Here is a 27,643-nt window from a genome sequence, read left to right on the forward strand (position 1 = left end):
GAATTTTGACTTGACTCATGTTTTCAGAGGTTGGTAGGGACTGTCTCTGCTCCGTGAGGTGGAGTGGTCTCTACTGTGGCTGTGTGTGTCCACAAGAGCTAGGTAGGTTTTATCTTAATGTTATGAGGTACCTGAATTTGGCAAAACAATGCTAACGAAAAGATACGTGGCAGAGCTGTCACTAAACGACCGATTTGCTAGCTGCATGCAGTATTTGAAGCTAACAAAGCATTTAATCATCTGTGTACTGATTAGTGTTGTTAAATCTCTGTATGCAGCTGTGTGCAGTTACCTTAGTACACGTACAAATAAACTGCTGTAAAATGGTTCACCTGCATGGCAGAGGTGGTACTGCAGCACACTGGTTGAGAGGGAAAACTGATGGTGCTGTTTTTTCGTATTTTTAGCAGGGATGAAAGAAGAGGATCTTACGAATACGCCCCTGATCGTACTTACTATGAGACTGTTAGGACTCCTGGGACCTACCCTGAAGATCCTCGTCGAGAATACCCAGCTCGAGGCAGGGAATTTTATGCAGAATGGGATCCTTACCAAGGAGACTACTATGACCCACGGTACTACGATGACCCACGCGAGTACCGGGATTACAGAGGTGATCCATATGAGCAAGACATCAGGGAGTACAGCTACAGACAGCGGGAGAGAGAGAGGGAGAGGGAGCGGTTTGAATCCGATCGCGACAGAGATCACGAGAGGAGGCCGATTGAACGTAGCCAGAGTCCCACGCACTCCAGGCGTCCGCAGAGTCCTGGAGCATCTCCCTCCCAATCGGAAAGGCTGCAGAGTGATTCAGAGAGGAGGATCTACAGCAGGTCATCGGATCGCAGTGGAAGTTGCAGCTCTCTCTCTCCTCCACGATACGACAAGCTTGACAAAGCCCGTGTAGAACGTTATGCAAAAAACGAAAAAACAGAGAAAGAGAGAGCTTTTGAGCAGGAGAGAGCTGACAAAGACAAACGCCTGGTGAGAAAGGAGAAGCCGGAAAAACTAGAAAAGGAGAAAACAGATAAGCAAAAACGAAAAGCAAAAATCCATTCACCCAGCTCTCAGTCTTCTGAAACTGATCAAGAGAATGAGAGAGAGCCCAGCCCTGAAAAATTAAAGGGCAATAGTAAACAGAGTAAGGAGAGAGGTGACAAGGAAGGGACAGCTAAAAACCGTCTAGAGCTGATGCCTTGTGTAGTGCTGACCCGAGTAAAAGAAAAGGAAGGGAAAGTTATTGATCAGCCTACTTTGGAGAAACTGAGAGCAAAGCTTGATAATGACACTATGAAGTCCCCGCTTCTTGAACAGAAAACACAAACATCTCAAGCTGAGCAAACAAAGTCTGATCAGTCTAAACTGGAGCCTGTCAGAACCAAGGTACAAAAAGAGAAAGCCCTTGCCAGTCACATAGAGGTGGTTGATAAAGAGGGAAAACTGAAACCCAAAAAGCACTTGAAGACAGAGCAGACTTCTGAGGGGGCAAATGCGGTAGATTTAGACAAGCTGGAGGCTCGTAAAAGACGTTTTGCTGATGCGAATCTGAAGCTTGACAGGCAAAAACTGGAAGCAAAAAGAGGCAGCCAAGATGAGGAAGATGCACGTGTAGCTTTGAAAAAACAGCTTGATGCAACAGCTTCATCTAGAGAAGCTACAGTGTTAAGGGAAGGAGAATTGGAGAGAAAGCCCCTGAGGAAGGAGATGCTTAAAAGGGAATCTAAAAAAATGAGACTGGAAAGACTTATTCCTGGTACTAGTCCCAAAGAAATTCAGGAGACCCTTAATGTTGGTGGGATTGGCATGCGTCCCTCTCTAGATTTGCAGGCAAGGCTAATTGAGGCAGCTGACGAGCCAGTGGAAATTCAAGAGCTCCCTTCTAAAAAATTGAATCCAGTAAAATCCCAGCACAAACAAGCACAGTTACTAGATGATCATGGAACAGAGAGAGACGATGCAAAGAAGAATTACTCTGGTCTTCCAGAAGACACACCTGACCATAAGCTTGGCCAAGAGAAACCACAGTCAACTGAAACGGAGGAGAAAATTGGCATTGACATTGACCACACGCAAAGTTATAGGAAGCAAATGGAGCAAAGTCGCAGGTTAAAACAGCAACTGGAAATGGAGATTGCAAAATCTGAGAAGTTTGGCAGTCCAAAGAAAGATGTAGATGAGTATGAAAGACGGAGCTTGGTCCATGAGGTGGGAAAACCTCCGCAAGACGTCACCGATGACTCTCCACCAAGTAAAAGGAAAAAGGCTGACCAGTTTGACTTTGAAATTAGCACTAAAAGAGAAAGAAACTACAGAAGTTCCCGTCAGGTGAGTGAAGACTCTGAAAGGACGTCGTGTTCACCCAGCATCAGACAGTTCCCTTTCCATGAAGATGATGACACACTAGATTCTCCAAGGCTCATACCGTTAAAGGAAACCAAAGAATCACCTAAAATAGAAGAAAAAGGTCTTCCCTATTCCAACATGACAGTGAGGGAGGACTCCCTGAAATTCAATCCTTACGATTCCAGCAGAAGGGAGCAGATGGCAGAAATGGCGAAAATAAAACTGTCTGTCCTGAGTTCTGAAGATGACTCAAGTAGATGGGAAACACAAGTAAAGCAGGAACCTGGTAGAGTTGATATTAGCTTTCCAAGCAGCATTGTGAAAAGAGATGGCATACGCAAGCGGTCTGTACGAGACCTGGAACCTGGGGAGGTGCCTTCAGATTCGGATGATGACAGTGAAAACAAACCCCATTCTCCAAAAGCCTCGTCTTTGCTAGAAGGTTCCAGGTTATCTTTTTTATTGAGGGACAGAGAAGAGAAATTACGTGAAAGGGAGGAAAGGCTGTCGAGTTCTTTGGAACGGAACAAATTTTATTCTTTCGCATTGGACAAGACAATCACGCCAGACACAAAGGCCTTGCTTGAAAGAGCTAAATCCCTGTCTTCCTCCAGAGAAGAAAACTGGTCCTTTCTAGACTGGGATTCAAGATTTGCTAGTTTTAGAAATAATAAAGACAAAGAGAAGGTTGACTCAGCTCCTAGACCTATTCCGTCTTGGTATATGAAGAAGAAGAAAATCAGGACTGATTCAGAAGGTGGAAAACTGGATGATAAGAAAGAAGATCATAAAGAAGAAGAACAAGAGAGACAGGAACTGTTTGCTTCTCGTTTTTTGCACAGTTCGATCTTTGAACAGGACTCCAAACGCCTGCAGCACTTAGAGAGAAAGGATGATGATCTTGACTTCATTTCTGGTAGGTTGTACGGCAGACAGTCTTCCTCCGATGGGACTAACAGTGCAGCTGACTTGGTGCAAGAGCCAGTTGTTCTTTTCCACAGTAGATTTATTGAGCTAACACGAATGCAGCAAAAAGAAAAAGAGAAAGATCAGAAACCAAAAGAAGTGGAAAAACAGGAAGATAAAGAGAGTCGGCCTAAAACACCAGAAACAGTTCCTGATAGTAAAGAACCAGAACATAAAACTTCCTCGGTAGCTGGTCCCTCCTCTGCTGCTGCCCTACCACAGGAACCACCACCAGTTGCTTCTGAGAAGGTAGTAGAAAAAATAATAGTGGAAACAACTTCTGTAAAGGAAGAAAAACCATCTGAGCCTGTTCCTACAGCAGAGGAACAAAAACCTTTTCCTGAACTTGCTGCTCCTGTCAAAGTGGAATCACCTGAGCAAACTGAACCCCCACCAGTCAGTGAAGCTGGTAAAGACGTTCCTGCAGCCGTGGCACCAGAGGAAGATGCAGTGGCAGCAGAGCATCCTTCATACTTGGATACCAAACCTCCTACTCCCGGAGCTTCATTTTCCCAAGTGGACATCAGTGTAGATCCAGAACCTGAGAGTGCTCAACTGATTCCGCCTCCACCGAAACAAGTTCAGAAATGTGATGAGGCTGCAGAACCGAAGGAAGAAAATCCTCTGCCACCTGCCAGCGCTGATGCTGGTGCGGGTCAGAAGGCTGAGGCAGCTGCTGAGGTCTTGCCTCCTGTTTCTGACAACGATATGGAAGTTGAACCTCCAGTTGTTGTAAAAGATAAAAAGTCTTACAAGAGTAAACGTTCCAAGACCCCTGTACAGTCAGCAGCAGCTAGCGTCACAGAAAAGCCCGTCACAAGGAAGAGTGAAAGAATTGATCGTGAAAAACTCAAAAGGTCGAGCTCTCCTCGAGGGGAAGTGCAGAAACTTTCTGAATTGAAAGTGGAAGCAGAGAAAGTTTCAAGGAATGCTGCTAAGTCCCCTAGTTCTGCCGCAGAGCCAGAAAACGTGGAGCCAAGCTTGCCCATAAGCCGAACGAGGCGCAGAAATGTCCGTTCGGTCTATGCTACCACAGGAGACAATGAGGGTCCGTCTCCAGTGAAGGACTTTGTGGAGGTCACTAGATCCACGAGGAAGAGAGGGGAAAAGGAACCGCAGGAAATGGTGACGGCCGTTCCTACGACACCGAGGAGAGGAAGACCTCCCAAAACCCGCCGTAAGCCGGAGGAGGACATCTCTCCTATAAAGACAGAGCCGGTACAAGACGTGGAGGAGACTGAAGCTAAGGAGGCTGCGGAAGCTCCTAAGCCTGTGGAGGGATGGAGGTCTCCTCGATCCCAGAAGCTGACACACAGTCACTCGTCTGCTGCGACAGGCCAGCAGGGGAAGAAAGGGAAGAACGAACCAAAAGCTGATACCTCTGCTGAATGTGAGGATGCTGCTGAAAGAAGTGGTCAGGAACCAACTGTTAGTGACAACAGCAGTAAGGCAAAAGCAAATGAGAAAGAGCTGGCAGCAAGCGAGCAGAAACGTGATAGGAAAGAAGTGGATGCGGAGAAAAATCAGCTAGAAATCTCCACTGTTGAGATGACAGAGAAGAAGCCAGTGCCAGAAAAGGTTACGAAATCCAAAAGGGGAAGGTACAAAAATACCAAAACTGTTGTAGATAAAGCATCAGTGTGTCTCAAAAATGTAGAAATACGCCTCAATGTCGATGAAGTCAAGGGCGCCTTGCGGCCAGCTGAGGAAGAAGCAGAGCCCATGGCAGTGTCACCAGCAAAAATCAAAAGCCCACAGAAGGAGGACATCCTGCCACCCCACTTTGCTAAGAATGAAGTTGAAGATTCATTCCAGGAGACAGAAAAAGAGGTGATGCGGGAGCCGAAGCAATCCCCCGAGGCTGCCCAATTAGCAAAGCAGATTGAGCTGGAGCAGGCTGTGGAGCATATTGCAAAACTCACCGAAACGCCTCCGTCGATCGCTGCCTACAAGGAGCCGACAGCAGATGTGCATGAGGTTCGTCAGGAGGAGGAAGGAGACAAACCGGCCCATCAGGCCAGTGAAACGGAGCTGGCAGCAGCTATCGGGTCCATCATCAATGATATTTCTGGGGAGACGGAAAGCTTTCCTGCACCCCCAACGTATCCCACTGAATCAGAAGCAGAAATCCCACCTGAGCCACTGGTGTTACCATCTCCTCGGGAGGAAATGGAACCTGAAACTGATCAGGCAGTGAACAACATCCTTGAGGCGGAAGCTGCTGTCGAGGCCCCGGTGCAGCCGGTTGCCAGCTCTGCCCCACTGGCAGTGGAGACAGAGAGCAAGGACACGGAGGTCAGCTTCAGCGAGTCGTCCAACTCCGCCCAGGAGACGGAGACCCTGCAGGAGGCTGAAGTTGCACGGAAGGAAAAGGGCCGTCAGAAGGCCACAAGGCAGAGACGCAAAAGGAGCACGGGCAGGAAGGGCGACGTCGCTGAAGTCAATGCCTATGAGCCAGAGAGGGTACAGAGCAGGTCTCCTCCTGCCAACGAGATAAAGGCAAAACCTGAAGACGCCCTGAAGGAGGAAAAGCAACCTAAAGCTGCCACTCAGGTGTCTGTAGAGCCAAGCGCTGCTGAAGGCAGCAAGGCTGCATCTGCAGACGTCATTGTGGATGTGCCCGAAGCCACTGCTGAGAGCAGTGCCTCTCCCAAAGGCCCTGCACCCGCTCCTCTGGACCTGCCAGCCCCGCTGGCTTCTGCCGACGAGGGGAGTCAGAGCAGCTTCAAGATACGGTCGCCCATTGAGAACACGCCCATCACACCACCCAGTGTCCCGAGCGCTGCCGTTCCCACCATTCCTTCAGCAGCCGTGGCCAAGCTGCCCGCCGCGGTGCCTGCCGCCATCGTCCCCCTTCACTCCGGCGCTGCCAAGGTTCCCGAGTGGATCGTAAGGCACGAGGAGCCCCGCGCCCGCTCCACGCCACCGCCTGCTCTCCCCCCTGACACAAAGGCCTCAGACATCGATACCAATTCGAGCACTTTGAGGAAGATACTCATGGAACCCAAGTACGTCTCGGCAACGAGCATAACCTCCACGCACGTAACGACAACGCACGTGGAGCCGGTGAGCGCGCCCCGCTTGGAGGAGGCCCCTCTGCACCCTGTTGTAGAGGCCATCAAACCAGTGTCGGAGGAGAAGCCGGCCGTGCCCATCACTAACGCTTTGGACCCGCCAGTGGCCGAAGCGCCTGTTTTCAGCGAGAAGGAGAAGATAAGTAGCGTGATTGCCCCCAAAGCCACTTCTGTCATAAGCAGAATGCCCCACAGCGTCGACCTGGAGGAGGCTCCGAGGATCACCTTGGTGAAGCAGGCCCCCCAGACCCAGACGTGTCTTGTTAATGCCCCGTCGCCTAAATTTAAGCAGAGGTCAAGCGCAAATGACAACAGTAGGTTTCATCCAGGATCCATGTCCATCATTGAGGATCGGCCTGTAGAGACTGGCTCCAGCCCCGGGCTGCGGGTGAACACGTCGGAAGGCGTTGTGCTGCTGAGTTACTCGGGACAGAAGACGGAAGGCCCGCAGCGAATCAGTGCTAAGATCAGTCAGATCCCCCCGGCCAGTGCCGTTGACATTGAATTCCAGCAGTCCGTGTCTAAGTCTCAGATCAAACAGGAACCTATCACACCGTCGCAGCCGACGCCAAAAGGCTCTCAGACCTCCACAGGCTACGGGACTGTTTCCACCCATTCTCCTTTGGTTCTGGGAACGCAGCCATACAATATGTCTCCCGTGATCTCCTCTGTCAAACAGGAGCGCGTTGCGTTGGAGAAGTCCGACTCAGCCCACCTGCCTGCCCAGCCTGCGGCCTCTCAGCCTGGCAAGGTTCTCCCACAGACTGTCAACACTCCTCCCGTGCTTGTTGTGAACAAAAAACTGCCCGATCCGGCGGCTCTGAAAGTGGAGACCAAGACTCTGCAGCCTTCCAACCTGAGTCCTGGGGTCAGTCCTCACCACCCTTCCCTTTCTGGGAAGATGCATTCGGAAGCAAACCACGTCAGCTCGGGGCCCAGCACCCCAACCGACCGGGCAATTTCCCACCTGGCGGTCACCAAACAGGAGCCACACTCGCCGCGGACCAGCGGGCACTCGCCGTCACCGTTCCCACGCACGTGTCATCCCGGCAGCACGTCATCGCCAGCTTTGTCGAGCAGCACCCCGGTCATGCTGGCACCGGGGATCCCCGTGCCTCAGTACATCTCCAGCATGCACCCCGAGCAGTCCGTCATCATGCCCCCGCACAGCGTCACACAGACTGTGTCCCTGGGCCACCTGTCCCAAGGGGAGGTGAGGATGAACACTCCTCCCCTCTCCGGAATTTCTTATAGCATCCGCCCCGAAGCGCTCCACTCCCCCAGAGCTGCTCTGCAGCCTCAGATAGAAATGAAACCTCAGCGATCCAGCACGCCCCAACCAGCGCCGATACGCGATATCGTCATGCCCCCTCTGTCCTCTCAGCATCCCCCCGAGGAGGAGATGCACTACCACCACACCACAGTGTGCAGGGGGCCGGCCCCCGTGCAGCCCGACGTGCTGGTGATGCAGCCGGATTACCGCATGCACCCCACCAGCATCAGGCTGGAGCAGTACAACGTGCCGCGGGACGTGCGGATGATCATGCATCCCCACATGGCTGCCGTGGGCGAGCACCACTCAGAAAGCAGGCAATCCCGGACGCCTGAAGGGGCCGGAAAAACGCCGCCTGTTAGCAAGACCCCGCAGCCTGGCAAAGAGACACCAAAGTCCTCCGAAGGCAAGATGGCCCACTCTCCGCACAGCGAGCCCCGGCTGCTCAGCGTCCCTTCCGGCAGCCAGCTCCCTGGCCTGCCCCTGACGCAGCCGGTGGTGGTGCCGCACGGCGTGCAGATCATGCACCCCTCGGGCAGCTCCTTCCACGACTACCGCTCGGTGTATGGCGACATGAGGAATTACCACACTGCGGCACAGCTTGGCCACCCGCAGTTCCCCGGAGCGTCGCCCATCGGGCTGCCTTCCCGGAGCATGACCCCATCGCAGGTGAGAAGTGAGGCCCTTCCTCCTGCCTGAAATCATAAGTGTTCTGAGCTTACAGCGGCCTCGCTGCAGTTCTTTGCGATCGAGAGCTGAGCTCCGGGTTGTTCCAGCCCAATTTAAGCTTGGTTTCCAAAATCACAGAGCTGTTTTTGTTTGGGTGGTGGAAGTTAAACGTTGCTTACCGTTAACAGACAGTAGGGAAACTTTATGTGTGGTGCAAAGCTTCCATTGGTTTCTAGAGGCAGAGAGGCGTTGGGGAGAACAGTCAACATCAAGATATTGAACGGGGCAGATGGGCTCCTGTGGTGGGGCTGAGGGTGGCCCTGTGAATCTGGGCAGCAGAGCGGGGCCTGCGGAGGTGGCTGCTGCAGCAGCATGGAGACACGTTCAACTTAGGCTGCTCCAGACTGATGGTGTCCCAGTGGCCTCGTTGGTGCATTAGCGAGCTCTGATATGCCCGTGCTCTAAAGTTTTTCCTTTTTCCCCCATTGCCTGCTTCCCAGGGTCTCCCAGAGGGTGAACACTCGCACCCCAGCCAGCCCGGACGCAGCAAGACTCCCCAGATCTCCCAGGATCCCAAGGGCCCACCGGCATCGGGACCCGAACAGAGCCACCACCCCACTGTAAATAGGCATGCAGCACAGATAGACCCTCACGTCCACCTTCAGAGGGCACAAGCAGACACGGGCCAGACCTCCTACCCTTCGCCTGTTGCCATTTCCATGAAACAGGAGCTTCCGTCACCGCACCAAGCTCAGGCAGTTCCCAAGCAATCACTGTTCATCCCAACAACCTCGGGCCCTGGGGCGCCGCCAGGGCTGCCCCTCAACCGCCCCGAGCCCCAGGCTGCTCTGAAACAGGAGCCATCTCCTCACCCTGTGTCACAGAGACCTGTGGATATGGTTCAGCTTCTCACGGTAAGCGCCTTGCTGTCGTCTTCAGGCCAGGAGCCTCATGCTGCTTGCTTCCTGCTGGGAGAGATACGATCAGGAGATGGGTTCTGCCTGTCTCCTCCCATGTGTAGCGCCAGAGTCTAACACTCCCATGGAAGTATTAGAGGGAAGCGTGAGAGAACTCAGTTCAGATGGGATTTCCATCGCAATTCAGACCCCTCTTTAGGAGAGAGAAGCGCTTCTCGCAAGTTCACTTTCTTCATCCGTCTTAAGGTTTCTTCTCCCTCTCCCTACAGAAATACCCGATCGTGTGGCAGGGCCTCCTGGCTCTAAAAAACGACACGGCCGCCGTTCAGCTCCACTTTGTGTCTGGAAACAACGTGCTGGCACACCGCTCCCTGCCTGCCCCCGAGGGGGGGCCGCCGCTGCGCATCGCTCAGCGCATGCGGCTCGAGGCCTCGCAGCTGGAGGGCGTCGCACGCAGGATGATGGTATGGGCTGCAGCCTTCGCTCTCTCCTCGCTCGGTTGGCATTTCTGTAAGGTTCTGGGAGCTCCTTCCTTTGGCACCTCGGGAGGAGTGGGTGTTTCCAGTTGGGAGAGCAGAGCGTTGAAGTCGGCCAGCAGCAGGCCTGTTCCAAGCGAACGTTTGACTTGAGTTTGGTTGATTTTCTTTCCAGGTGGAGAGCGATTACTGCCTGCTCCTGGCCTTGCCTTGTGGACGAGACCAGGAAGATGTTGTGAATCAGACTGAGTCACTGAAGGCTGCTTTCATCAGCTACCTGCAGGCTAAACAAGCAGCAGGAATCATCAACGTTCCCAACCCTGGCTCTAATCAGGTACGGGCAAGGAGAGCGGGGTAACTTTGCAGACGAAAGCTGTGTGTAGATAATGGACCTGCTTCACTCGGGGTTGTGGTTGAGGCCCTTCATTGAATCACTGAAACAACCCCCATCCACTGCTGCTGCTCAGAGCAGAACCCCAATCTGTGGTTTTGTTCTTTACAGCCCTAGGCTGAAAAGAGAGCAAAGTCATTTTTCATCTCTTCCTCACCGTAGCTGAGAACATTTGGTTTCGAAACTGGTTTCAAGACAAGAAGGGGGGGATTGGGATTCTCACTCAGTGCATTGCTGTCTCACTGCACTCCCTCTCTCCCCACCAGCCTGCCTACGTTCTGCAGATCTTCCCACCCTGTGAGTTCTCAGAAAGCCACCTGTCCCGCCTGGCCCCCGACCTCCTCGCCAGCATCTCCAACATCTCTCCTCACCTGATGATCGTCATTGCGTCGGTATGAGCCGTTTAACTGCTTACTGACTCTTTTTTTGTTGTTTTTTTTTTGTTTTGTTTTGTTTTTTTTTTTCCAAGGCCCTGCAGCAAAAAAAAAAAAAAAAAAAAAAAAAAAACCAACAAAAAAAAAAAACTCCAAAAAAAAAATACAAAAAAAAACCCCAAAAAACAAAAACAACAAAAAAAAAAACAACACAAAAAAACCCCCACAAAAAGACACACAAAAAATAAAAAATCACAAAAAAAATTAAAAATAAATAAAGAGAGACAGAGAGAGAGAAAGTAAAGAAACAAGAAAATGCTGCCAGCCTACCAGCCTCCTGCCCTAACAGGCCTCGATCAAACTGTTGCTGGGTAGTGGTTCTGCTACCTTGTATGTTTACATATTGCTTTAGCTTATGGACAACTGATGCACTCAACAGGCGGACTGGTATTGGGTTTCCGTGCCTCCTTTTGGGGAAAATAAAGGACGGCTATTTTTTTTAACAAAAAGAAAATAAATAAAAAAGAACCTGAACTGCCTTTGCACTAAATTAGTGACTCGGACCTTTGCACAGTTGGAGACATGCTGTGACGCTCTGGATGTCTTGACACACACGAACGCGCGCCGTGGACTAAACGCAGGACCTGGGAACTTCTGCTGAATTCTGTGGGTCAAGGATCATTTCACACATTATCTTTTGTTGTTGTTGTTGTTGGTTTTTTTCGTTGTTCTGTTTCGTTTCGGTTGGTTTTGTTTTTTCCTGGATGTGAACCTTCCTCTCCTCCACCCGCCCCTGCTGCAGCCGTCTTCTCTTCATCTGGGATGTACAGTTTACACTGAAAATGAAAAAAAAAAAGAGGAAAAAAAAAAAAAGAAAAAAGAGAAAAAAAAAAAGCAAAACAAAAGGGAGAGCTATTTTCCTTCCTGGTGGGATATGCAGAACTCAGTGGGTGTGTGTATATATAAATATATATATAATATATATAAATATATATAATACTGACTTTAAAAAGAAAAAAAAAAAAAATCAAATCCCCACAACATACATTTTTTTTTAATCTGTGCCAAAAATGTGTTTTCAGAGAAAATCTTATTTTCATACTCAGACTTTGTATTGTCACTCATTTGTAAGTGCGCTTCATTTAAACATGCCCCCCTCCCTCGTCTCATGAGCTGTGGAAGTGTTATACACTTGTACAAAGACTTTTTACCCCCTTCTCCCTTCACCTCCCCTAACACTTATTAATTTATGGAACTGTTTTTCTCAGCGCAGTTTTGTTTTGTGTGTCCATTGGATTACAAACTTTATTAAAAAATACAAAACACCTCGCGCCGCTGTGCTGCTGCTGCGCCGGGGGGCGGGCAGGGCCTTCCTCAGTGCAGCTCCTGTCCTGCCAGCCTTGTTCAAGCACTCGGCTGCAGGGAGCTGCAGCCACCGCCGTCGTAGAAACGGGCATTTCCAGCTTGGATGAGAACAAATCCTCCGCATGCGTCCTTCTGCACCGCATGCAGCCCAGCACCGTTGCGCCTCTGTCGGTTCGGAAGCTGCTGTGCTGAATGCTTCAGACCCGCAGCCACGTCGGGGTGGTTTTGCTGTTTCCCCCCCGCAGCCTGCAGTGGGTGCAGCACGCTGCTCCCTGGGCACTCGGCGGCGTCATCCCTGGTGCAGGGCTGTTTTTGGATGGGGAGAGCCGGCCCCCATCCCCATCTGCCTCTGGGCAGAGTGAACCCCTCAGCCCCAACCTCATCAGCCCCACGGATGCGAGGTGCAGGGAAGGGCTGCTCCACGCGTCTGCCTCTATTGTTCCACACCCTTGCTGGCCCTCTTTCCCCTGAGCAGCAGGAAAAGAGGAGAAGGGGCCTCGGGGCCCCTTGTGCTGCCCCAGCCCTGAGTAGGGGGGAGCATCCAGCCGCACCTCTTAGCACATATTGCAGTACCTCCCTCCCTACCCCTGCAGCACCTGTGTGAGGCACTGGGCTCCAGCACACGCTTTAGAAAATATTGCCATTTATTCCTTCTCTTTCTCTCCTTCCAGAAATACACTTTTTACACCATTTCCAAGCAGCTGACTTTAAATAAAGGCGAGGGGGTGCGGGTGGCTCATTCAGCAGGTGCCTGGCCCTCCCCAGCGAGGGGCACCGGGGCCAGGGGGGCGGCGGGGGCCTCTTGGGGGCTGTCGCGGGCACGGAAAAGCAGCTCGGTGGCTGGGATGACCTGCTCCGTCTGCCAGGTGGCAGCAGCGGCCCCGTACTGCTGGTAAAAGTCCGTGTCGGCCTGGAACATGACGAGCGCCTGGGCCGTGTGGATGCGGACGTGCTGCGCCAGGCTGCTGGCATCCAGGAATTTCTCCCCGCAGGAATCGCAGGCGTAAAGGATCTGAGTGTTGGGGTCTGCAAGGGCAGAGGGGAGGCCCGGGATGTGGCAGCAGCGGGGTGGGAGCCAGGTGAGCGCGATGCCGGCCCCCTCCCCTCCTCACCTGCTTCCTGCACTTGTTTCACCGCTTTGGTGATCTCTGCTTTAAGCGCTTCGGTCTCATCTGCCGTCACAGCGGCCGCCACGGGAACCACTGGAAGAAAGGAGAGAGAAGCGATACTGAGGGCGCCGCGAGGACACGAGGCCAGGCAAGACTCAGCCCGAGGGATCCAACCCACAGCAAAGTGCCCCGCGGCCACGGCCCAGGGCTCACCTGTGAGCTGTGTGACAGCGGTGGCAGCCAGCGCCTCGGTGGCCAGCGTCACCATGTCGTCTGAGGCCACCGTGACGATGTTGAGCTCACTGCCATCTTCTGGCTCCAGGATCTTCATGCCCGCCTTGCCCTGGTGCACCGTCTTGACGTGGGAGCGCAGGTTGTCCACCCGGTTGAAGCCACGGCCGCATTTGTCACAGAGGAACGGCTTCTCCCCTGGGGACGAGAGGGGAAGCAGGAGGTTAATTGTGGGTTCAGGCACACGGGGCAGCGCAGGGAGCACTGGGGGCACTCACCGGTGTGGATGATGATGTGCTTGGAGAGGTCACCCACGTTGACGAAGGCTTTGTTGCAGACAGTGCACTTGTGAGGTCGGATGTTGTCGTGGTGCCGGATGTGGTTGGCCAGCTGGCTTGACTGCACGAACCTGAAGGGGAAACAGGGATGAGGACACAGTGGTGGCACTGCCCAGCAGCACGGTGTGCACTAACAGCACCACGGAGGATGCTCACCTCTTGCCACAGCGCTCGCAGACATAGGGCTTCTCCCCCGTGTGCTGGCGCACGTGGGCGATGAGGGAGCTGGCTTGGGTGAACGCCTTCCCACAGATGAGGCACTGGCACGGCTTCTCTCCTGGGGAGGCAGCAGGAGGGCTCAGCCCCACGGGGATCAACGTGGAACCCCCCCCCCTCAGCCCTCCAAGGAAAGGCAGTGTGGAGGCTGAGCTGTGTTCCTACCCGTGTGGATGCGGACGTGCCGCTGCAGCGCCCCAGGGTCAGCGAACTGCCGCTGGCAGTGCACACAGACGTAGGGCTTCTCCCCGCTGTGGATCCGGAGGTGCCGCTTCAGGTTGCCTGCGTGCAGCTGCATCTCAGACAGCAGCACGGGGACAGCGGAGCGCCCCCATCCCTCCCTGTGCCGCATGCAGCAGGAACCCTGCAACAGCTTGGGGAGATGGGAGGGAACCTCTGTCCCGCAGATCAGCTCCTTTCAGGAGCAGCCCCAGGTTGCGAGGCGGAGGTTTAAACCCTTCTCTGTTCCCCACGGACAGTGGATACCCTGCTCGGGGAGCTCCCCATCCCATGCTACCTGAGGTGGTGAACTGCTTGCCGCACTCCCGACACTTCAGGGGCCCATCCGCAATGTGAATCTTCAAGTGAGCTTTCAAGTTCCCCACCTGGGGACAAACATCGGGATGCAGAGAGCTCCCCACCATCCCCAGCAGCCCCCCATGGTGGGCACTGAGCCGTGACTGCTCCAGCCCCTGCCCCAGCTCACCTGGTTGAATTTCTTGTCACAGTGGGGACACTTGTGCTCCTTGTCGGTGTCGTGGGTCTCCAGGTGCCGCATTTTGGAGGTGGGGTCAGAGAAGGAGCGCCCGCAGTAGTCGCACTGGTAGGGCTTCTCCCCACTGTGCACCAGTTGGTGCCTCTTGAGGTTGCCCGAGGTGGTGAAGAGCTTCCCGCAGTCGTCGCAGCGGTACTTGGCCTCCCCCGTGTGCCGCTTCTTGTGCAGGTTCAGCAGGCTGATGAGGCGGTAGCTCTTCCCACACTCCTCGCAGCCGTAGGGCTTCAGCGGGCTGCAAGGCACGCGGGGCTGGCAGGTGAGGGAAGCAGCACAGCGAGTCCCCGCCGACCTCTGACTCCGCTGCCGCCGTCACAGCTCCAAGAGCCGGGTGGCAGCTGTCGCCGTACCTGTGCGTCTTCTCGTGGGCTTTGCACGCCGCCGGGTCTGAGAAGGCTTTATTGCACTCCCTGCAGGAGAAGGGTTTCTCGCCGGTGTGGATGCGGATGTGCCGCTTGAAGTTCCCAGTGTGGGTGAACTCCTTCCCGCAGTCCTGCGGGCAGAGAGATGCGCGGTGATGCCAGGGGCACCCAGGAACGGGAGCCCTGCCGTGGCTGCGGCCGCCCTCACCTCACACTTGTGTGTGACGGAGCCGTAGGCTTTCGACTCGGTCCTGTCGCTGTAAGAACCCGAACGCAGCAGCCGCGTTTCGCCTGAGTTCTCCTGTCCGGAGTCAGTGCTCCCTGATTCGTTATCCTCAGCATTTTCTCTGCTTTCTAATTTGGGTTGTGCTGCCTTGGGAATTTTAGCCTCCTCTTCTTCCTCCGCCATCGCCTCCCCCTCTTTCTCCTTCCCTTCCAGCTCCATCTCTGCATGCATTCAAAAAACAGGGACACGAAGGATCGAGAGCAGCATCAGAGACACAAAACCCATCTGCACTTCCTAACTCTAACCCCAAATTTAAGCTGACGCACCTTAGACCCTGCCCCACTCCCAGGAAGGGAAAACAGCAAAGTCCCCGTGCTGTGCTCACCACAACGCACCTCTTGCCTCAGCGCTGGGAGCATCGCTGCCCTTCTCCCTGGGGCTGCTGTTGCCCACCTCGCTCTCTGCTGGCTGCAGGCGGCTGGGGGATGTGGCAGCAGGGCCGGCTTCGGCAGCACTGTCCACACCTACGAGCAGCAGAGAGTCTCAGCCACGTTCAAGAAGTAATGGGCAGCAGGACAGGGCATCTGGGGGGAGTTCAGAGCTCACCTCCTGCCTGCTGACTTTCTGCAGGGCCCTCTTTGGCATCCGGTTGCTCTGCTGGCTCCTTGGGCTGTGTCGCTGCGGCCACAGGCGCCTCTTCCTTCCCCTCTGGGTTGGGAGGATCTTTTGGTTTGTCAGAATCACCTTGCGTTACTGTTGCCGCTGTTTTGCCCTCAACAATCACCTTCTCAACCCCTGCAAAGGAAGAAAACTGTGCCATCAGGCCTCTGCGGCTTGCTGGATGAGGCGAAACAAAACAAGAAAGCTACGTACCGAGCTCAGTGAGGAGCTCCCGGCTCTCTACAGGGCTTTCTGCCAGCACCGTGAGGGATTTGAGTGCATTGCAAGCGTTGACGATCTCCCGCATCTGGAGGAACCCTGCCACAGCCAGCACATCTTCCACATTGTCAGGGTTCAGGCTCAGCTTGGCCGTGTACATGAACTCCAAAACCTGCCCCAACCCTGCAAAAGGCACAGCAAAGGCTGCGAGCTCCCACCCGTGCCACCCATCCGGCTGTGGGATTTGCAGAAGCCTTGGATCCTACCTGCCACGTTGCTGATGTCGAGGTGCACCACGTCCTCCTTCTGGTCCACAAAGAGCATCCTGAAATACTCACTGCATGCCGCCAGCACGGCTTTGTGGGCCTTGAAGTTGATGCCATCCACCACGAAGGTGCAGTCGCACAGCAAGCCCAGCTGCCGCAGCTGGTTCAGCTGCTCCAAAACCTGCCTGCTGTGCTGAGGGAAATCCATGGCTGTGGGCAGAAAGCAGAGCTGTAGTGAGGTGGTGCTAAAAGCCCAAAGGGGCGGGAATGGGGCAGAGCACGAAGCCAGGAATCCTAAGAAGCGGAAGGTCAGCAGACGGAAGGAGGTGGGAGCACTGCAGACATCTGCAGGCAGTGGGAGCTCACGTACTCGGTCAGGGCTGGGCAGGCCAGTTCAACTGGGGCAGCTGCTGCAAGCCACAAACGTGCTCCTTCAGCTGCTAAGCACAGGACGGGCGTGCAGTGCGACGAGGGAGCCTCCTCCTGTCTGCAGTGGGTCGCAGCAATGAGCTCCCGACGGCCTTCTGCCTTGCTCTGCAGCCTTGGGTCTCCCTTGACAGCAGTCACCCCTTGGAGAGGAGCAGCCAAAAGAAACCTGCAGGAAGGAGGTGTTAGGGGCTTCGTTTGCTCAGCTGAGAAGTCAGAAAGATAGAGGCTGGAAAGGAACCCTGAGGAGAACCACACAAGTTTGCTCTCCTCTGAGCAAAGATGCTCTCTGTGTCTCCTTCCCCTGCCTGTCCCAAAACACAGGATGATTTTCAACCAAACATCAACAAATCACCTGCCCCCAGACACATCTATCAACAGCCAGAAATAGCAATACTTGCGTCAAGATCTATCTAAACCCTCATATATATGTGTAGATATATATATATGTCTAAGACTCATTGAAGTTTGCAAGGGAAACTTTGCTTCCCTAGAGAAAGAGCACTTTCCCAGCAGCACAAACAATGCTGCCTTATGTACTTAGAAAGCTCTGAGCCGCATGCAAACACAAAAGGATAGGATGGGAGCAGAAAAAAAAAAAAGGAATGCAGTCAGGACTGCTAAAAAAAGCAGCTGACATGGACACAAACCCTTTCCTATTGGTGCTGTGACACACGAAGATGTATCAAAGCCCTGTGCCTGAGCTCTCAGCTCCATGCCTGAAAAGCAATGATAAAAGAGGAGTGGTCCTTGGTTGCAACCATGTGCAACCATGTCCTGACAGATCTCAGGAACAGAATTGGGAACCATAGAATCACAGAATGGCCTGGGTTGAAAAGGACCACGATGATCATCTAGTTTCAACCCCTCTGCTATGTGCAGGGTCGCCAACCACCACACCAGGCACTATGAGGAATGAGAAGTTTGTGGCTCTCCTCCAAAATCTGCCCCTCCCTGGTGCTGAAGTCAAGACTCTACGCAGCCCTCCAAGGAGAAACGCACTGCAAACCCCCTGTTTTAAACTACAAAACTCACTGCTTCAGAGCTGCGCAAAACCCACAGCGGTTTCTTGCTGCTTTTTTTCCTACCCCACACCGAGGTGCTGTGACTTCCATGCAGACAACGCGCAGCCAGAAGCAGACACCCCCCGATTCCACCTTGTCAGAAGGGCGTGGGTGCTGCTTTCCCTTCCCATCTCTCCCTGATGCAGCTGACAAGCCCCTCGTTACCCGATCCACCACAGAGATGGAAAGCTCTGCTACCAGAGCACCTGCACACACAGCAAGAGCCACAGCCAAGTCCCAGGGTGCAGCCCACACAAGTGTGCTCCCAGGGTATGAAACTGGGGGGAGAAAGGGAGGGAAAGCCAAGGGAGCAAGAGGTGCTCAGCAACAGGAGATGTAAAGCAAAAGTTTTATGCCTTCTTTCCTCCTTCAACGCCCAGAAGTTCTCACTGTGAGGGCTGGCAGCTCTCCCGTTTATTAACAAGGGCTCGTGCAACGCAGTGGAGCAGAGAAACCCTTTTTTTTTTTTTTTTGTTAAATTCCTGAGGGGCTCAGAGGTGCCCTCAGCTGTGGAGCCGGGCGGGCAGCAGTCAGACTCAGCGCAGGGCCTCACCTCAGAGCTGGGTTCAACGCAAAGGGGGACTGCACCCCAAAACCAAGGCCTCCTCCTAAGCCTGCCCCGAGGCCTCTACTAAGAGTCTCTTAGCCTCCTAGCGAGCCTCCTCCCAGCCTCCCAGGCTTTCCCCCACCGTCCTCGGCCCTACCTGCCATGCCGGGCCCGCTGGCGGCCTCAGATCACCGCCCGTGACACGGCCCAGACAAAGGGCGCCGCCATCTTGGCACCGGGCGGAAGCGGCGTCGCCCCTTCCCGCCCACCGCATGCGGCACTGCGCCTGCGCGCCCTGCTCGGGGCGGGGACGCGCATGCGCGAAGCGCTGGTGGCCGTCGGGTCACGTGACGCGAGTGTTTTCCTCCCTCCCCGGCCCGGCGCCATGTTGGCGGGCGTTGGGATGGGGCTGTCGGGGTGGGGCGGGCAGCAGCGGGTGTTGCGGCGTTCTGTGGAACCGGGGGCTCAGCCTCGTGCCCTGTGCGTCCGTGGGGGCTGATGTTCCTTCCTTGGGTGTCTCTAAGCTTGGGGATGAGGGTGTGCCGTGGTGGTGGCCGGGTGGCCCTACAGGAGCGGGCCCCGAGGTACGCTCTGTGGGGATGAAAGGCGCCGGAATTATCCTGGCGAGGGCCTGCGTGCTGAAGGAACTGGGTGGGTGGGGCTGAGGGTCTCGCTCAGGTCGTTAACAACCCAGGTGATCCTCTGTGCGGCTCCCCATAGGAAAGGTGCAGTGCAGGGATGGCCGCTTGAGAGGAGCGTCGGGGCAGTGTTGTGCTTCACAAGATGCTGGTGAGGCGAGGGCGGCCCGACTGCCACAGCTGTGCAGGCAGCGGCCTGGAGACTGCTGTTCTCGCGTACCAGCTTCCCCGTCAGGTGCGTGTGGCACGGCCAGCCTGCCAGCAATGAGCCCCTCGCAGGGCCATGTTCAGCGTTGGACCTCTGAACTGCTTTTCACTCTGTCCCCTAATTCCCACCCCGAAACCAGGCAGCTTTGGGGTGGAAAACCCTTTTTTCTTCCCTTTGGGTCTTTTACTTGTCCCCCTCGCCACTAGGTGGCGCCGTGTGACTGCAGTGTGTGGGTGCCAGGTGCCGTGGGGCGGCATTTTGGGGCACGGTGGATGCATCCTGTCGCTCATATCCCCATAGATGCACAGTTCCAATTTTCTGAGCTGTACTGGGCTCTTTGGCAGGTTTTTCGACACCGTTTAAACACTTTTCCTTGCAGCAAGGAATCCACCAAGCCCTGCAGCAGCTCCTGCCTCACCCGAGGTGAGCGTGGGACAGAAATAAAACAGCGAAAGGCACCAGCTAGATCCCTTTAAATGTCCTTGTAGCATTACAGGCATGTTAATGCTGATCACAAGCCATTATGGGACAAGCCGACCTCGCACCCGTGCCAAGGTAACATGAGCTGTGTGGTCTCTATAAACAGCCCTGTGCTGTGTTTGTACACATGGGGTGGCTTCGGGGCAGTGGTTGGTCCCACAAAGGAAGGAACCCTGGGTTTGGCAGCCTCTCTGCCCCAGCCTGCTGCCGTCTAGGGCTTGGTGGTGGGCAAAAAGGAGAAGAGGGTTTGGTGACCTTCCAAGGTGGGCTGGCAGCCGAGCAGCTGAGGGAAGGGCTTAGAAATAGAGCGGCCAGGAAGAAGTGAGTCACTGGGGCTGGAAATAAACAAGGAGGTGGGCATGGAGCAGGGATGCTGGGGCCAGCTTCTTGTTTGCATCCAGGAGGAATTGTGGTCCCTGCTACTGAGGTCCCCATTGGAGCTGAGCCTGCAGCTGCTCAGTGCCTTTAACTCGGCTCCTTTGGGGAAAAAGCATCAGGAAAGCAGAAGAATGAAAGGAGGAGACAGCAGTTCTCAGTTATCTCTCATAACCCAGTACAAGCTGTATATACAAAGAAAAGCTCCAGCAGAGGGTCAGGGAAGGGCTCGCTCCCCAGCCTCACTCCTCGTATCTGTCCTGCAGGCAAACCCGCAGCCACCACCACCACCACGACTGCTGTGGGACCTCCAGGTCTTCCCAATCCAGCCCCAAAATGATGCCTGCAATCTCTTGTGGGTCCTGCAGTGAGGGATGCTCATGCTGTGTGCGGGTTTCACCTCATACCTCCTAGGGAGCCTGCGGGGAGCACTCCCATCCCCTCCACAGCATCCCCTCCATCCCAAACCAGCGGGGTGGCAGCCAGCTTGCCGGGGAGCAGACAGACAGCTAGATAAATAAGGGAGCACCCCACAATCTACCCACGGGGCAGGGGAAAGGCCCGGCCCCGGCGCTGCCCCCGGCCTCTCAGATTTTGATCTCAGTCCGGAAGATCTGCTGGACGTGCTCGCTGTGTTTAGCCGGCTGCCGCACGGCGCGGATGGTCAGCGTGCCGTTGTCCCCCAGCGAGGATGACACCGATGTGGGGTCCACATCCTCGGGCAGCTGGCACTTATGGGTGAAGGTGTTCATGACGGTGCCATCCGCAGCCAGCTGGGAGGGGAGAAAGGGGCGATTTTAGGCTGCAAGAGGCACAGGAGAGCTTTGTTCCTTTGCCCTTGGGTGAGGCTCGCGGTGTCGCCTTGTGTGTGGTGTTAATATTTATAATCTCCCTGCGGGTGCGTTGGTGGGACGTGAGTCACCTGGGGTGGCAGCTGGAGGAACAAAGGTGCTGTTTTGGGAGCTGCTCCTGGGGCGTTAAGATTTAGGGCGTGTGGGGACAGCACCTGGGAGAGGACATGGGACGCTGCAGCAGAAATAAAGGGCAAAAAGACGAGGAAATAGAGACTTCAGTGCTCAGTTGGTGACTCTGGGGGTGTCGTGATGGTCAAGTGGGGGTCTCTGGGGGTGGCAGCATTGGGGTGGTGATGTGGGGTGCCGGAGGGTGTGCTCACCTTCTCAGCGTGCACCTCAATCTGGTTGTTGGAGGTGGTGACAATGATGTCCTCAGGGGCGAAGTCGCTGACATCCACTGTGAACTGGTAGGTGTTGCCCAGGGTCTTCACGTTGCCATTGGTGCCGGGCCGAGCTGCAGGGCAGCGCAGGGATCAGCTCGTCCCCTTCCCCCCGATAATTCCCTCCCAGAATTGACTCATTTCCCACAACTCTGTGTTGAATCCAAGCCCTCCACCCTCCTTGGGGTGACCTTGGGCTGCAGCGGGACCCCAAAAAGTGAGGTGCGCCCTCGCCGCGATCCCATTGTAGGGACTTGCCTGGGAAGCCCATCGGCTCGTGGGGCCTGGCGAAGCTCCCAAAAAGCTCCATGGGGCAAGCGGGCGACGAGGAGCGGCTGTGGTGGTGGAAGCTGTGCTCCGACCGGAAAGCTGAGGAGGATTTCAAGTTCATCCACTCCAGAGCAGGTCAAAGGGGCCAATGGCACCTCCTCACCCAGCGGCACCGGCTGTCTCGAGGGCGGCCACCGAGCTTATAAAGCCCCGTTTGGCTCTCGGCCACCTTCCAGACCTCTTGTAAAACCGGCTAAATTTAGGTCCTGCTACATCACTCTGGGCGCCGTGGAAATTTTTTCCTCTCTCCCCCCTTTCGTTGGCTCGGCTCCTCCCCGTCCTGACTGTGGTGGGGGGAACCTGATTCCACCGCTGGCATTCCTGCCCACCAGGATAATGCAGTGGGCTGAGGGGCTGATGCTCGCCCCCACCCGCTGTCCCCAGGATGGGGGTTTCGGGGAGCTCCAGCCCCTGGGCTCCTTGCGTGGGGAGTGATAATAACAATGAAAAGTCATTAGAAGCGGCCTTGATGGAAGCGTGGAGCACATCCAAGCTGGCAGCTCCGTGCAGGAATCTTGGGGGGGGGGGGGGGGGTGCAAAATCTACATCATTTGGATCTTTTCTCCCATCCCAGGGCAGACGAGGCCACATTTTGGGGCAGAAAAGAAGGCTCGGCGAGTGGCTCTGCAGAGCAGACCATGTAAGGCTTTATTCCCTGCGCTGACCCACCAGGCAGCCCTGCCAAAAAATGCAGGGGGGTGTAATGTGAGCAGCCCCCCCTCTGTGCTGAGTAATTCCGGCAGGCGCCTGAGTCACCCTTGACTGTCCACATGTGTGGAGATGCTCAGAGCATCGCTGGGCACTGCGTTGCTCCTCTGTGCCCCCTTGGCTAGGGCTGAATGTGCCCCCCCACCCCCCCTTCCCCTCCCGAGGCGTATTCGGAGGCTGAAACCCTTCCCTTATTGCTCTGGCTGGCTCCAGCCCGCGCAGGTCTGGCCACCTTGTCAAGGTCGTTTATAATGAGCTTGTTTGCAAACTCATTTCCACCACAGTGCTGGCACAGGCAGCAGCATCGAGCCGGGCAGCACCAGACCCCCAAAACGCTCCCGGGATGGAGCCCCCCAGCCTGGAGCAGGAAGAGGAGAAGGTTTTGGTGTCGGAGCACAGCTGGCGGCCATGCCCCAAAGCCCGTAGGAGGCTGCGAGGTGAGACCCCTACCCTTAGTTTTTGGGCACACTGAGTTGGTTTTGGGATCTTCTGGGGGGGGTTAGCAGCCTGTTGCCCCCATCCCGGTTCTGCAGGGTGTCTGGAGGTGGTGAAGGGGCTGCTCTTCCGTGTGGGCGAGGACTGGTATTTCCTCTTTGTCCTGGGGGTCCTCATGGCCACCATCAGCTTCATGATGGATCTCATCATCTTCAGGCTCTATGAGGGTAAGGAGGGGCTGCAGCAGCCCCTGTTTGGGGGAGAACCTGGAAACTCGGGGAAGCTGGGAGGCTGTTGGGGCATCTCCCCTCCCAGCACTTCTTCTCCAGCCCACCGGTGGCTGTACCAAGAAGTTGGTGATTACTTGGTGCTCAAGTACCTCTCATGGACCATCTACCCTGTGGCCCTGACAGCCTTCTCCACCGGCTTTGCCAACAGCATCACTCCGCATTCAGGAGGTGAGGGGGGATCCCTCGGGCTCCCCAAACCCTCCCTGGTGCAGGAAATCCCTAAAACTTGGAGACACCCCCCCTCCCCTCCCAAAATGTGGAGCCTACAAATCGTGGAGCCCTCAAAAATAGGAGTCCCCCAAAACTTGGGGACCTCAAATGTGGAATTTACAAAACATGGGGCCCACAAAATTTGGAACTCTCAAAACTTGGAGCCTTCAAAACCTGGAGCTCTTCACACTTGGAGCACCCAGTACTTGGAGGCTCCTCCAATCTTGGAGCCCCCCCCAAATCAGAGCTCTTCTCCCCCACCAAGGCTCTGGCATTCCTGAGCTCAGGACCATCCTGAGCGGCGTGGAGCTGGAGGAATACTTGGCCATCAAGAATTTCGGGGCCAAGGTGGTGGGGCTGACCTGCACCCTTTCTGCTGGCAGCACCGTGTTCCTTGGCAAACTGGTGAGCAGGGAATTCCAGCAGGGATTTCAGCACAGGCTCCGTGCCGAGGTTGCTCAGCGCTGTGTCCTCTCCATGTCCCCAGGGTCCCTTTGTTCACCTCTCCTCCATGGCTGCAGCTTATCTGGGGAAGATGCGGACCTCGGTGATGAGGGAGTACGAGGTGGTGGCAGTGCTGGAATATTATTTTTTTAACCAGTTTTCTCTCCAAACCCAAAGCGTTTCGGTTAAACCGTTTTCTCCACAGGACAAATTCAAGCAGAACGAGATGCTGGTGGCTGCTCAGGCTGTTGGTGTGGCCACTGTTTTTGGGGCTCCCATCAGCGGTGAGTGACCCCCCCTGCCCCTTTCCCATGAGAGGGAACCCCGAATTCTGAGCGAGTCCCCTCCCTTTTTCCAGGGGTGCTGTTCAGCATCGAGGTGACGGCATCCCACTTTGCTGTGCGGGATTACTGGCGTGGGTTTTTTGCTGCTACTTGCGGTGCCTTCATGTTTCGCCTCCTCGCCGTCTTCAACAGCGAGCAAGGCAAGACAGGGCAGGGCAGGGAGCAGCCCTGCGATGTGCTTCGTCCCCCCTAAAAATCCACGTGCCCCTTCCTTCCTCCTCAGAAACCATCGCCGCTCTGTTTAAAAGCGACCTCAAGCTTGATTTCCCTTTTGACCTGCCGGAGACTTTCTTCTTCATGATTTTGGGGTAAAGAGGGACCTACTGGGGACGGGCTCCTGCCCTCGCACTGCCCTTACCCTGCCTGGATCTGCCCACATCCTTCCCACTTCCCTGCCCGTATTCTGCCCATAACCTGCCTGCGCTCTGCCCGTTTCCTTGTGCACGCCCTGCCCAGCTCTGCCTGCACGCTGCCATCTCTCCCCCAGGGCCATCTGTGGAGCCATCGCCTGCGCCTACCTCTTCTGCCAGCGCTGGCTGCTGGCGGCCGTCAAAGACAACCGGCTGACAGGCAGGCTGCTGGCCACCGAGTGCGTCCTGTGTGTCCATGCTGAGCACCTGAACGTGTGTCCCACCCCCACACGTCCTTGTGTCCCCCCCCATTGTGTCCGTCTGTCCCGCTCACTGCGTCCTCGTGTCCCGCAGTACGTCTGTGTGTCCCCTGGTACATCCGTCTGTCTCATCCCCCCTTCTTCCCACAGCAAGCCCCTGTACACAGCGCTGGTGGTGCTGCTGCTGGCGTCCATCACCTTCCCTCCAGGCCTGGGCCAGCTGATGGCTTCCAGGGTGAGCAGGGCTGGGGGCTTTCTCGTCAGCCCCCCCTGTTCCTCACACCCATGCTGTTTGTCTGTCTGTCTAGCTGTCCATGAAGGAACACCTCATCTCTCTCTTCGACAACCGCTCCTGGTTTGTGCTGGCCCAGAACGCTTCCATGGCCACCACCCAGCTGGGGGACCCACGGGGGCTGTGGCAGGAGTGGTGCCACCCTTCAGCCACCATCTTCGGTACTTTGGTCTTCTTCCTGCTGATGAAGGTACCTCATTGTGTCCCCAGCCCCACACCACAACCTGTTGTCCCCATTCCCATGTGCTGTGTGCCCCTCAGTTCTGGATGCTGACCCTGGCCACCACCCTGCCCATGCCTGCTGGGTACTTCATGCCTGTCTTTGTCTATGGTGAGTCCGGGGGGTCCTGCCCCTCTCCTGGGGGGCACCCAGACCTGGGCTGCATCTGGTCCTGGGGAAGCATGGGGTGCATCCAACGCATTAGGGGTGGGGAGGAGATCCGTGGGTTGGCATCTGACACGCTGGGGGCACAGGGATGCATCCGGCTTTTGAGGTGCGTATGATCTTGAGGGACTGCAGGGGGGTGTCCAGCCCATTTTGATGTGTGGTGGATAAGGGAGTTGCATCCAGCACTGGGGGCTGCACCTGGTCCTGTTGGGGGGGATCTGGGTCTGTATTTTTTGGGGGGTATTCCTTGGGGCTCCTGGGCTTCTCTCTCTCCCCTTCCCCCAACCCCACAGGAGCGGCCATCGGGCGGCTGCATGGGGAGGTGTTGGCCGCACTCTTCCCCCATGGCATCCGCACGGAGGGCACGACGTACCCCATTGTCCCTGGTGGATATGCACTGGCCGGTAAGTGGGGGACATCGTGGAGTGGGGACAGTGGGGCCACCCCAGTCCTTGTGCCAATGCCACCATTGTCTCATCCGTAGGCGCTGCTGCTTTCTCGGGTGCTGTCACCTACTCTGTCTCCACCGCCCTGCTGGTGTGTGAGGCCACTGGCCACATGGCCCACGTGCTGCCCGTCGTGCTGGCTGTGCTGGTGGCCAACGCCATCACGCGGAAGAGCCAGCCTTCCTTCTATGATGGCACCATCATTGTCAAGAAGCTGCCCTACCTGCCCCCCATCCGCAGCCGGCACATAGCGTGAGTATCCTCACAGGCTCTGCTTTGGGGGGATTCCTTGGCAAAAATCGTGGCTTTTTGTCCCTTTTCTTCAGCTCCTATCGGGTGGTGGTGAAGGAGTTCATGGAGCAGCGGGTGGTGGCTGTGACCAAGAGTGATGGCTTTGAGGAGGTGCTGGCGGCCCTCAATGCCACCACCAATAAAGAATACCCTGTGGTGGAGAGCAAAGGTAGGGTGGTAGGTGTGCAGGGGCCTGGTGGCCATGGGACATCTCAGCTGGTGACCTTGTGGTCACCTCACTTGTCTCCTGTCCCCGCAGGGTCACCCACACTGGTGGGCACCATCAGCCGTGCCAAACTGGTGGCTTTCCTGCAGAGCCACGAGCACCCACAGGCACCCCCAGGGCCGCTGCAGGAGAAGGTGAGTTTGGGGCACCCAAAAAAGGCATTTTTTCCACCCAAACATACAGCGCATCACTTGTTCTATCCCACTGCAGCCAGCCTCCACGGGGACACTTGGGGAGGACTGTGCCATTGAGCCCATCGTACTGCAGCTGTCACCGTGGACCTCACTGCACCAGGTTTGGGGTGGAGGGACAGGTGACCACGGGCCCCCAAGCCAGAAAAATTTGGACTTTGTCCCCACGTGTCCCCGCTCTTTGCAGGCACATCACCTCTTCGAGCTGCTGAAGCTGCAGTGCGTCTTCGTCACTCACTATGGGGAGCTGGTGGGGGCTGTCACACGCACCGAGGTGCCAGCGGGGACACTGGGTGAACACGGGGTGGGGGCCACGAGGGGACAGCGGCCGTCCCAACTCTTCCTTCCTGCCCTTGCAGCTGCGGAGAGCCATAGAGGAGCTGGCCAAGGACGCGTGACTGCCCATCCTGCCCCTGTGTCAATTAAATGGCTTTTGGGGTCATATGGTTAATTTCAGGAGCTGTCTGGGGGTGCGGAGCATCCCATCCTATTGCCACTGCGTTTCGGGGTCGCTCTGCAAAGCAGGGTGTAGCGTTTCAGGGTGCGGACGGTGCAGCTGATGCTAATGAAGGCAGTGCAATTAATCCTGGGCATGCCTGAGCCCAGCCTCAGGAGGGGTGAAACGAGGTCAGCGCCAGAGGAACACCCAAAAAATGGGGCTGGAGCTGGGCATGGCAGCGCCGGGGGGGAGGTGCGGGGGATGGCTCTGCGGGGCTGGGGCCAGGCAACACCCATGAGGGGAGGACACCGTGGTGAGGGTGAGAACAGCGATGGGGCTACAGAGTAGGGTGGCGGGAGGTCCACAGCATCCCCATCAGGTGGGAAAGGTGCTGAGAAGCACCCATAGGGTGTGTGGAGGGCGCTCAGCGGGTCGGGGGCAGGCAGAAGGCGATGGGAGCACGGCCCCCGTGGAGCTGAGGGTGAGCAGCAGCCCCGGGGCAGCCCCTGCCCCACGCATCACCCTGCAGCTCCTGCAGGGATTGGGAGTTTCACCGAAACTCCGCACAGGGAGGGAAAACAGAGGCAGCAGGGCACGAGGCGTGGTGATGCGCTGCAGGGCCAGGGGCCAAAAAATACAAGAGGAAAAGGGCAAAAAAAGCACCGAGGAGAGCATCCTGCAGAATGCTCCACAACCACACGGCCCTCGCTTGCGGGTTTGAGGTTAAACAAAAAAAAAGGAGGAAAAAAAAAAAAAAAAAAGATGATAATAAATGCTTTT

At 55.8% G+C, this 27,643-nt stretch overlaps 4 protein-coding genes across 14 annotated transcripts in view; 2 read left to right on the top strand and 2 right to left on the bottom strand.

Annotated features, from left to right (window-relative positions):
• Positions 1 to 11,809, top strand: part of SPEN (spen family transcriptional repressor) — a 56,268-nt gene extending 44,459 nt beyond the window's left edge. For 3 of the 7 annotated variants that reach the window (XM_052692025.1, XM_052692028.1, XM_052692030.1), the window contains 6 exons: positions 408 to 8,325; positions 8,826 to 9,239; positions 9,512 to 9,706; positions 9,894 to 10,052; positions 10,376 to 10,501; positions 11,058 to 11,809. In XM_052692025.1, coding sequence (XP_052547985.1) covers positions 408 to 8,325; positions 8,826 to 9,239; positions 9,512 to 9,706; positions 9,894 to 10,052; positions 10,376 to 10,501; positions 11,058 to 11,144 — 8,899 coding nt within the window. In that variant the 3' untranslated portion in view covers positions 11,145 to 11,809. Of the gene's footprint in view, positions 1 to 407; positions 8,326 to 8,825; positions 9,240 to 9,511; positions 9,707 to 9,893; positions 10,053 to 10,375; positions 10,755 to 11,057 lie in introns of those variants that run through there. The other 4 variants (XM_052692026.1, XM_052692029.1, XM_052692027.1 and 1 more) reach the window with 3 other exon arrangements.
• A 665-nt stretch (positions 11,810 to 12,474) lies between these two features.
• Positions 12,475 to 18,563, bottom strand: ZBTB17 (zinc finger and BTB domain containing 17). Its single transcript, XM_052692035.1, has 16 exons — positions 18,442 to 18,563; positions 16,618 to 16,842; positions 16,248 to 16,457; positions 15,976 to 16,164; positions 15,709 to 15,897; positions 15,498 to 15,626; positions 15,085 to 15,323; positions 14,865 to 15,007; positions 14,449 to 14,749; positions 14,260 to 14,347; positions 13,908 to 14,024; positions 13,683 to 13,803; positions 13,467 to 13,597; positions 13,171 to 13,386; positions 12,961 to 13,050; positions 12,475 to 12,874 (listed from the first exon to the last, which is right to left on the bottom strand). Exons 3-16 carry the CDS (start codon positions 16,453 to 16,455, stop codon positions 12,585 to 12,587), a joined length of 2,451 nt encoding a protein of 816 aa, XP_052547995.1. The 5' UTR covers positions 16,456 to 16,457; positions 16,618 to 16,842; positions 18,442 to 18,563; the 3' UTR covers positions 12,475 to 12,584.
• An 85-nt stretch (positions 18,564 to 18,648) lies between these two features.
• On the top strand, positions 18,649 to 26,866 carry CLCNKA (chloride voltage-gated channel Ka). 5 transcript variants are annotated; one of them, XM_052692041.1, is made up of 22 exons: positions 18,649 to 18,764; positions 19,510 to 19,685; positions 22,124 to 22,189; positions 22,542 to 22,694; positions 22,791 to 22,919; positions 23,022 to 23,150; positions 23,458 to 23,597; positions 23,680 to 23,757; positions 23,842 to 23,920; positions 23,995 to 24,120; positions 24,204 to 24,288; positions 24,468 to 24,569; positions 24,741 to 24,825; positions 24,899 to 25,072; positions 25,144 to 25,213; positions 25,564 to 25,674; positions 25,755 to 25,968; positions 26,043 to 26,176; positions 26,267 to 26,367; positions 26,444 to 26,527; positions 26,612 to 26,698; positions 26,784 to 26,866. In XM_052692041.1, the coding sequence occupies exons 4-22, from the start codon at positions 22,601 to 22,603 to the stop codon at positions 26,820 to 26,822; spliced, it is 2,061 nt and encodes a 686-aa protein (XP_052548001.1). In that variant the 5' UTR covers positions 18,649 to 18,764; positions 19,510 to 19,685; positions 22,124 to 22,189; positions 22,542 to 22,600; the 3' UTR covers positions 26,823 to 26,866. The 5 variants fall into 5 exon arrangements, with proteins under 5 accessions (XP_052548001.1, XP_052547997.1, XP_052547998.1 ...); XM_052692037.1 differs by having other exon boundaries at positions 18,660 to 18,868; positions 19,005 to 19,685; XM_052692038.1 differs by having other exon boundaries at positions 18,660 to 18,868.
• Positions 20,140 to 21,693, bottom strand: HSPB7 (heat shock protein family B (small) member 7). The gene is made up of 3 exons (XM_052692045.1): positions 21,478 to 21,693; positions 21,160 to 21,293; positions 20,140 to 20,758 (listed from the first exon to the last, which is right to left on the bottom strand). Exons 1-3 carry the CDS (start codon positions 21,608 to 21,610, stop codon positions 20,573 to 20,575), a joined length of 453 nt encoding a protein of 150 aa, XP_052548005.1. The 5' UTR covers positions 21,611 to 21,693; the 3' UTR covers positions 20,140 to 20,572.
• Positions 26,867 to 27,643: the final 777 nt, after the last annotated feature.

This window comes from Tympanuchus pallidicinctus, unplaced genomic scaffold (genome assembly GCF_026119805.1).
Source record: "Tympanuchus pallidicinctus isolate F22 unplaced genomic scaffold, pur_lepc_1.0 scaffold29, whole genome shotgun sequence".
Lineage (NCBI taxonomy): Eukaryota > Metazoa > Chordata > Aves > Galliformes > Phasianidae > Tympanuchus > Tympanuchus pallidicinctus.

Coding starts and splice junctions, on each gene's coding strand:
- CLCNKA (XM_052692041.1), top strand. CDS start 22,601: ATGGAGCCCCCCAGCCTGGAGCAGGAAGAGGAGAAGGTTTTGGTGTCG. Junction 24,121..24,203: donor CGTCTTCAACAGCGAGCAAG/GCAAGACAGGGC, acceptor CTTCCTCCTCAG/AAACCATCGCCGCTCTGTTT. Junction 24,570..24,740: donor GGCAGGCTGCTGGCCACCGA/GTGCGTCCTGTG, acceptor TTCTTCCCACAG/CAAGCCCCTGTACACAGCGC.
- ZBTB17 (XM_052692035.1), bottom strand. CDS start 16,455: ATGGATTTCCCTCAGCACAGCAGGCAGGTTTTGGAGCAGCTGAACCAG. Junction 15,008..15,084: donor CCGTCACACACAAGTGTGAG/GTGAGGGCGGCC, acceptor CTCTGCCCGCAG/GACTGCGGGAAGGAGTTCAC. Junction 14,348..14,448: donor GTGACAAGAAATTCAACCAG/GTGAGCTGGGGC, acceptor GTTTGTCCCCAG/GTGGGGAACTTGAAAGCTCA.
- HSPB7 (XM_052692045.1), bottom strand. CDS start 21,610: ATGAACTTGAAATCCTCCTCAGCTTTCCGGTCGGAGCACAGCTTCCAC. Junction 21,294..21,477: donor CGAGCCGATGGGCTTCCCAG/GCAAGTCCCTAC, acceptor GCTGCCCTGCAG/CTCGGCCCGGCACCAATGGC. Junction 20,759..21,159: donor TTGAGGTGCACGCTGAGAAG/GTGAGCACACCC, acceptor CTCCCCTCCCAG/CTGGCTGCGGATGGCACCGT.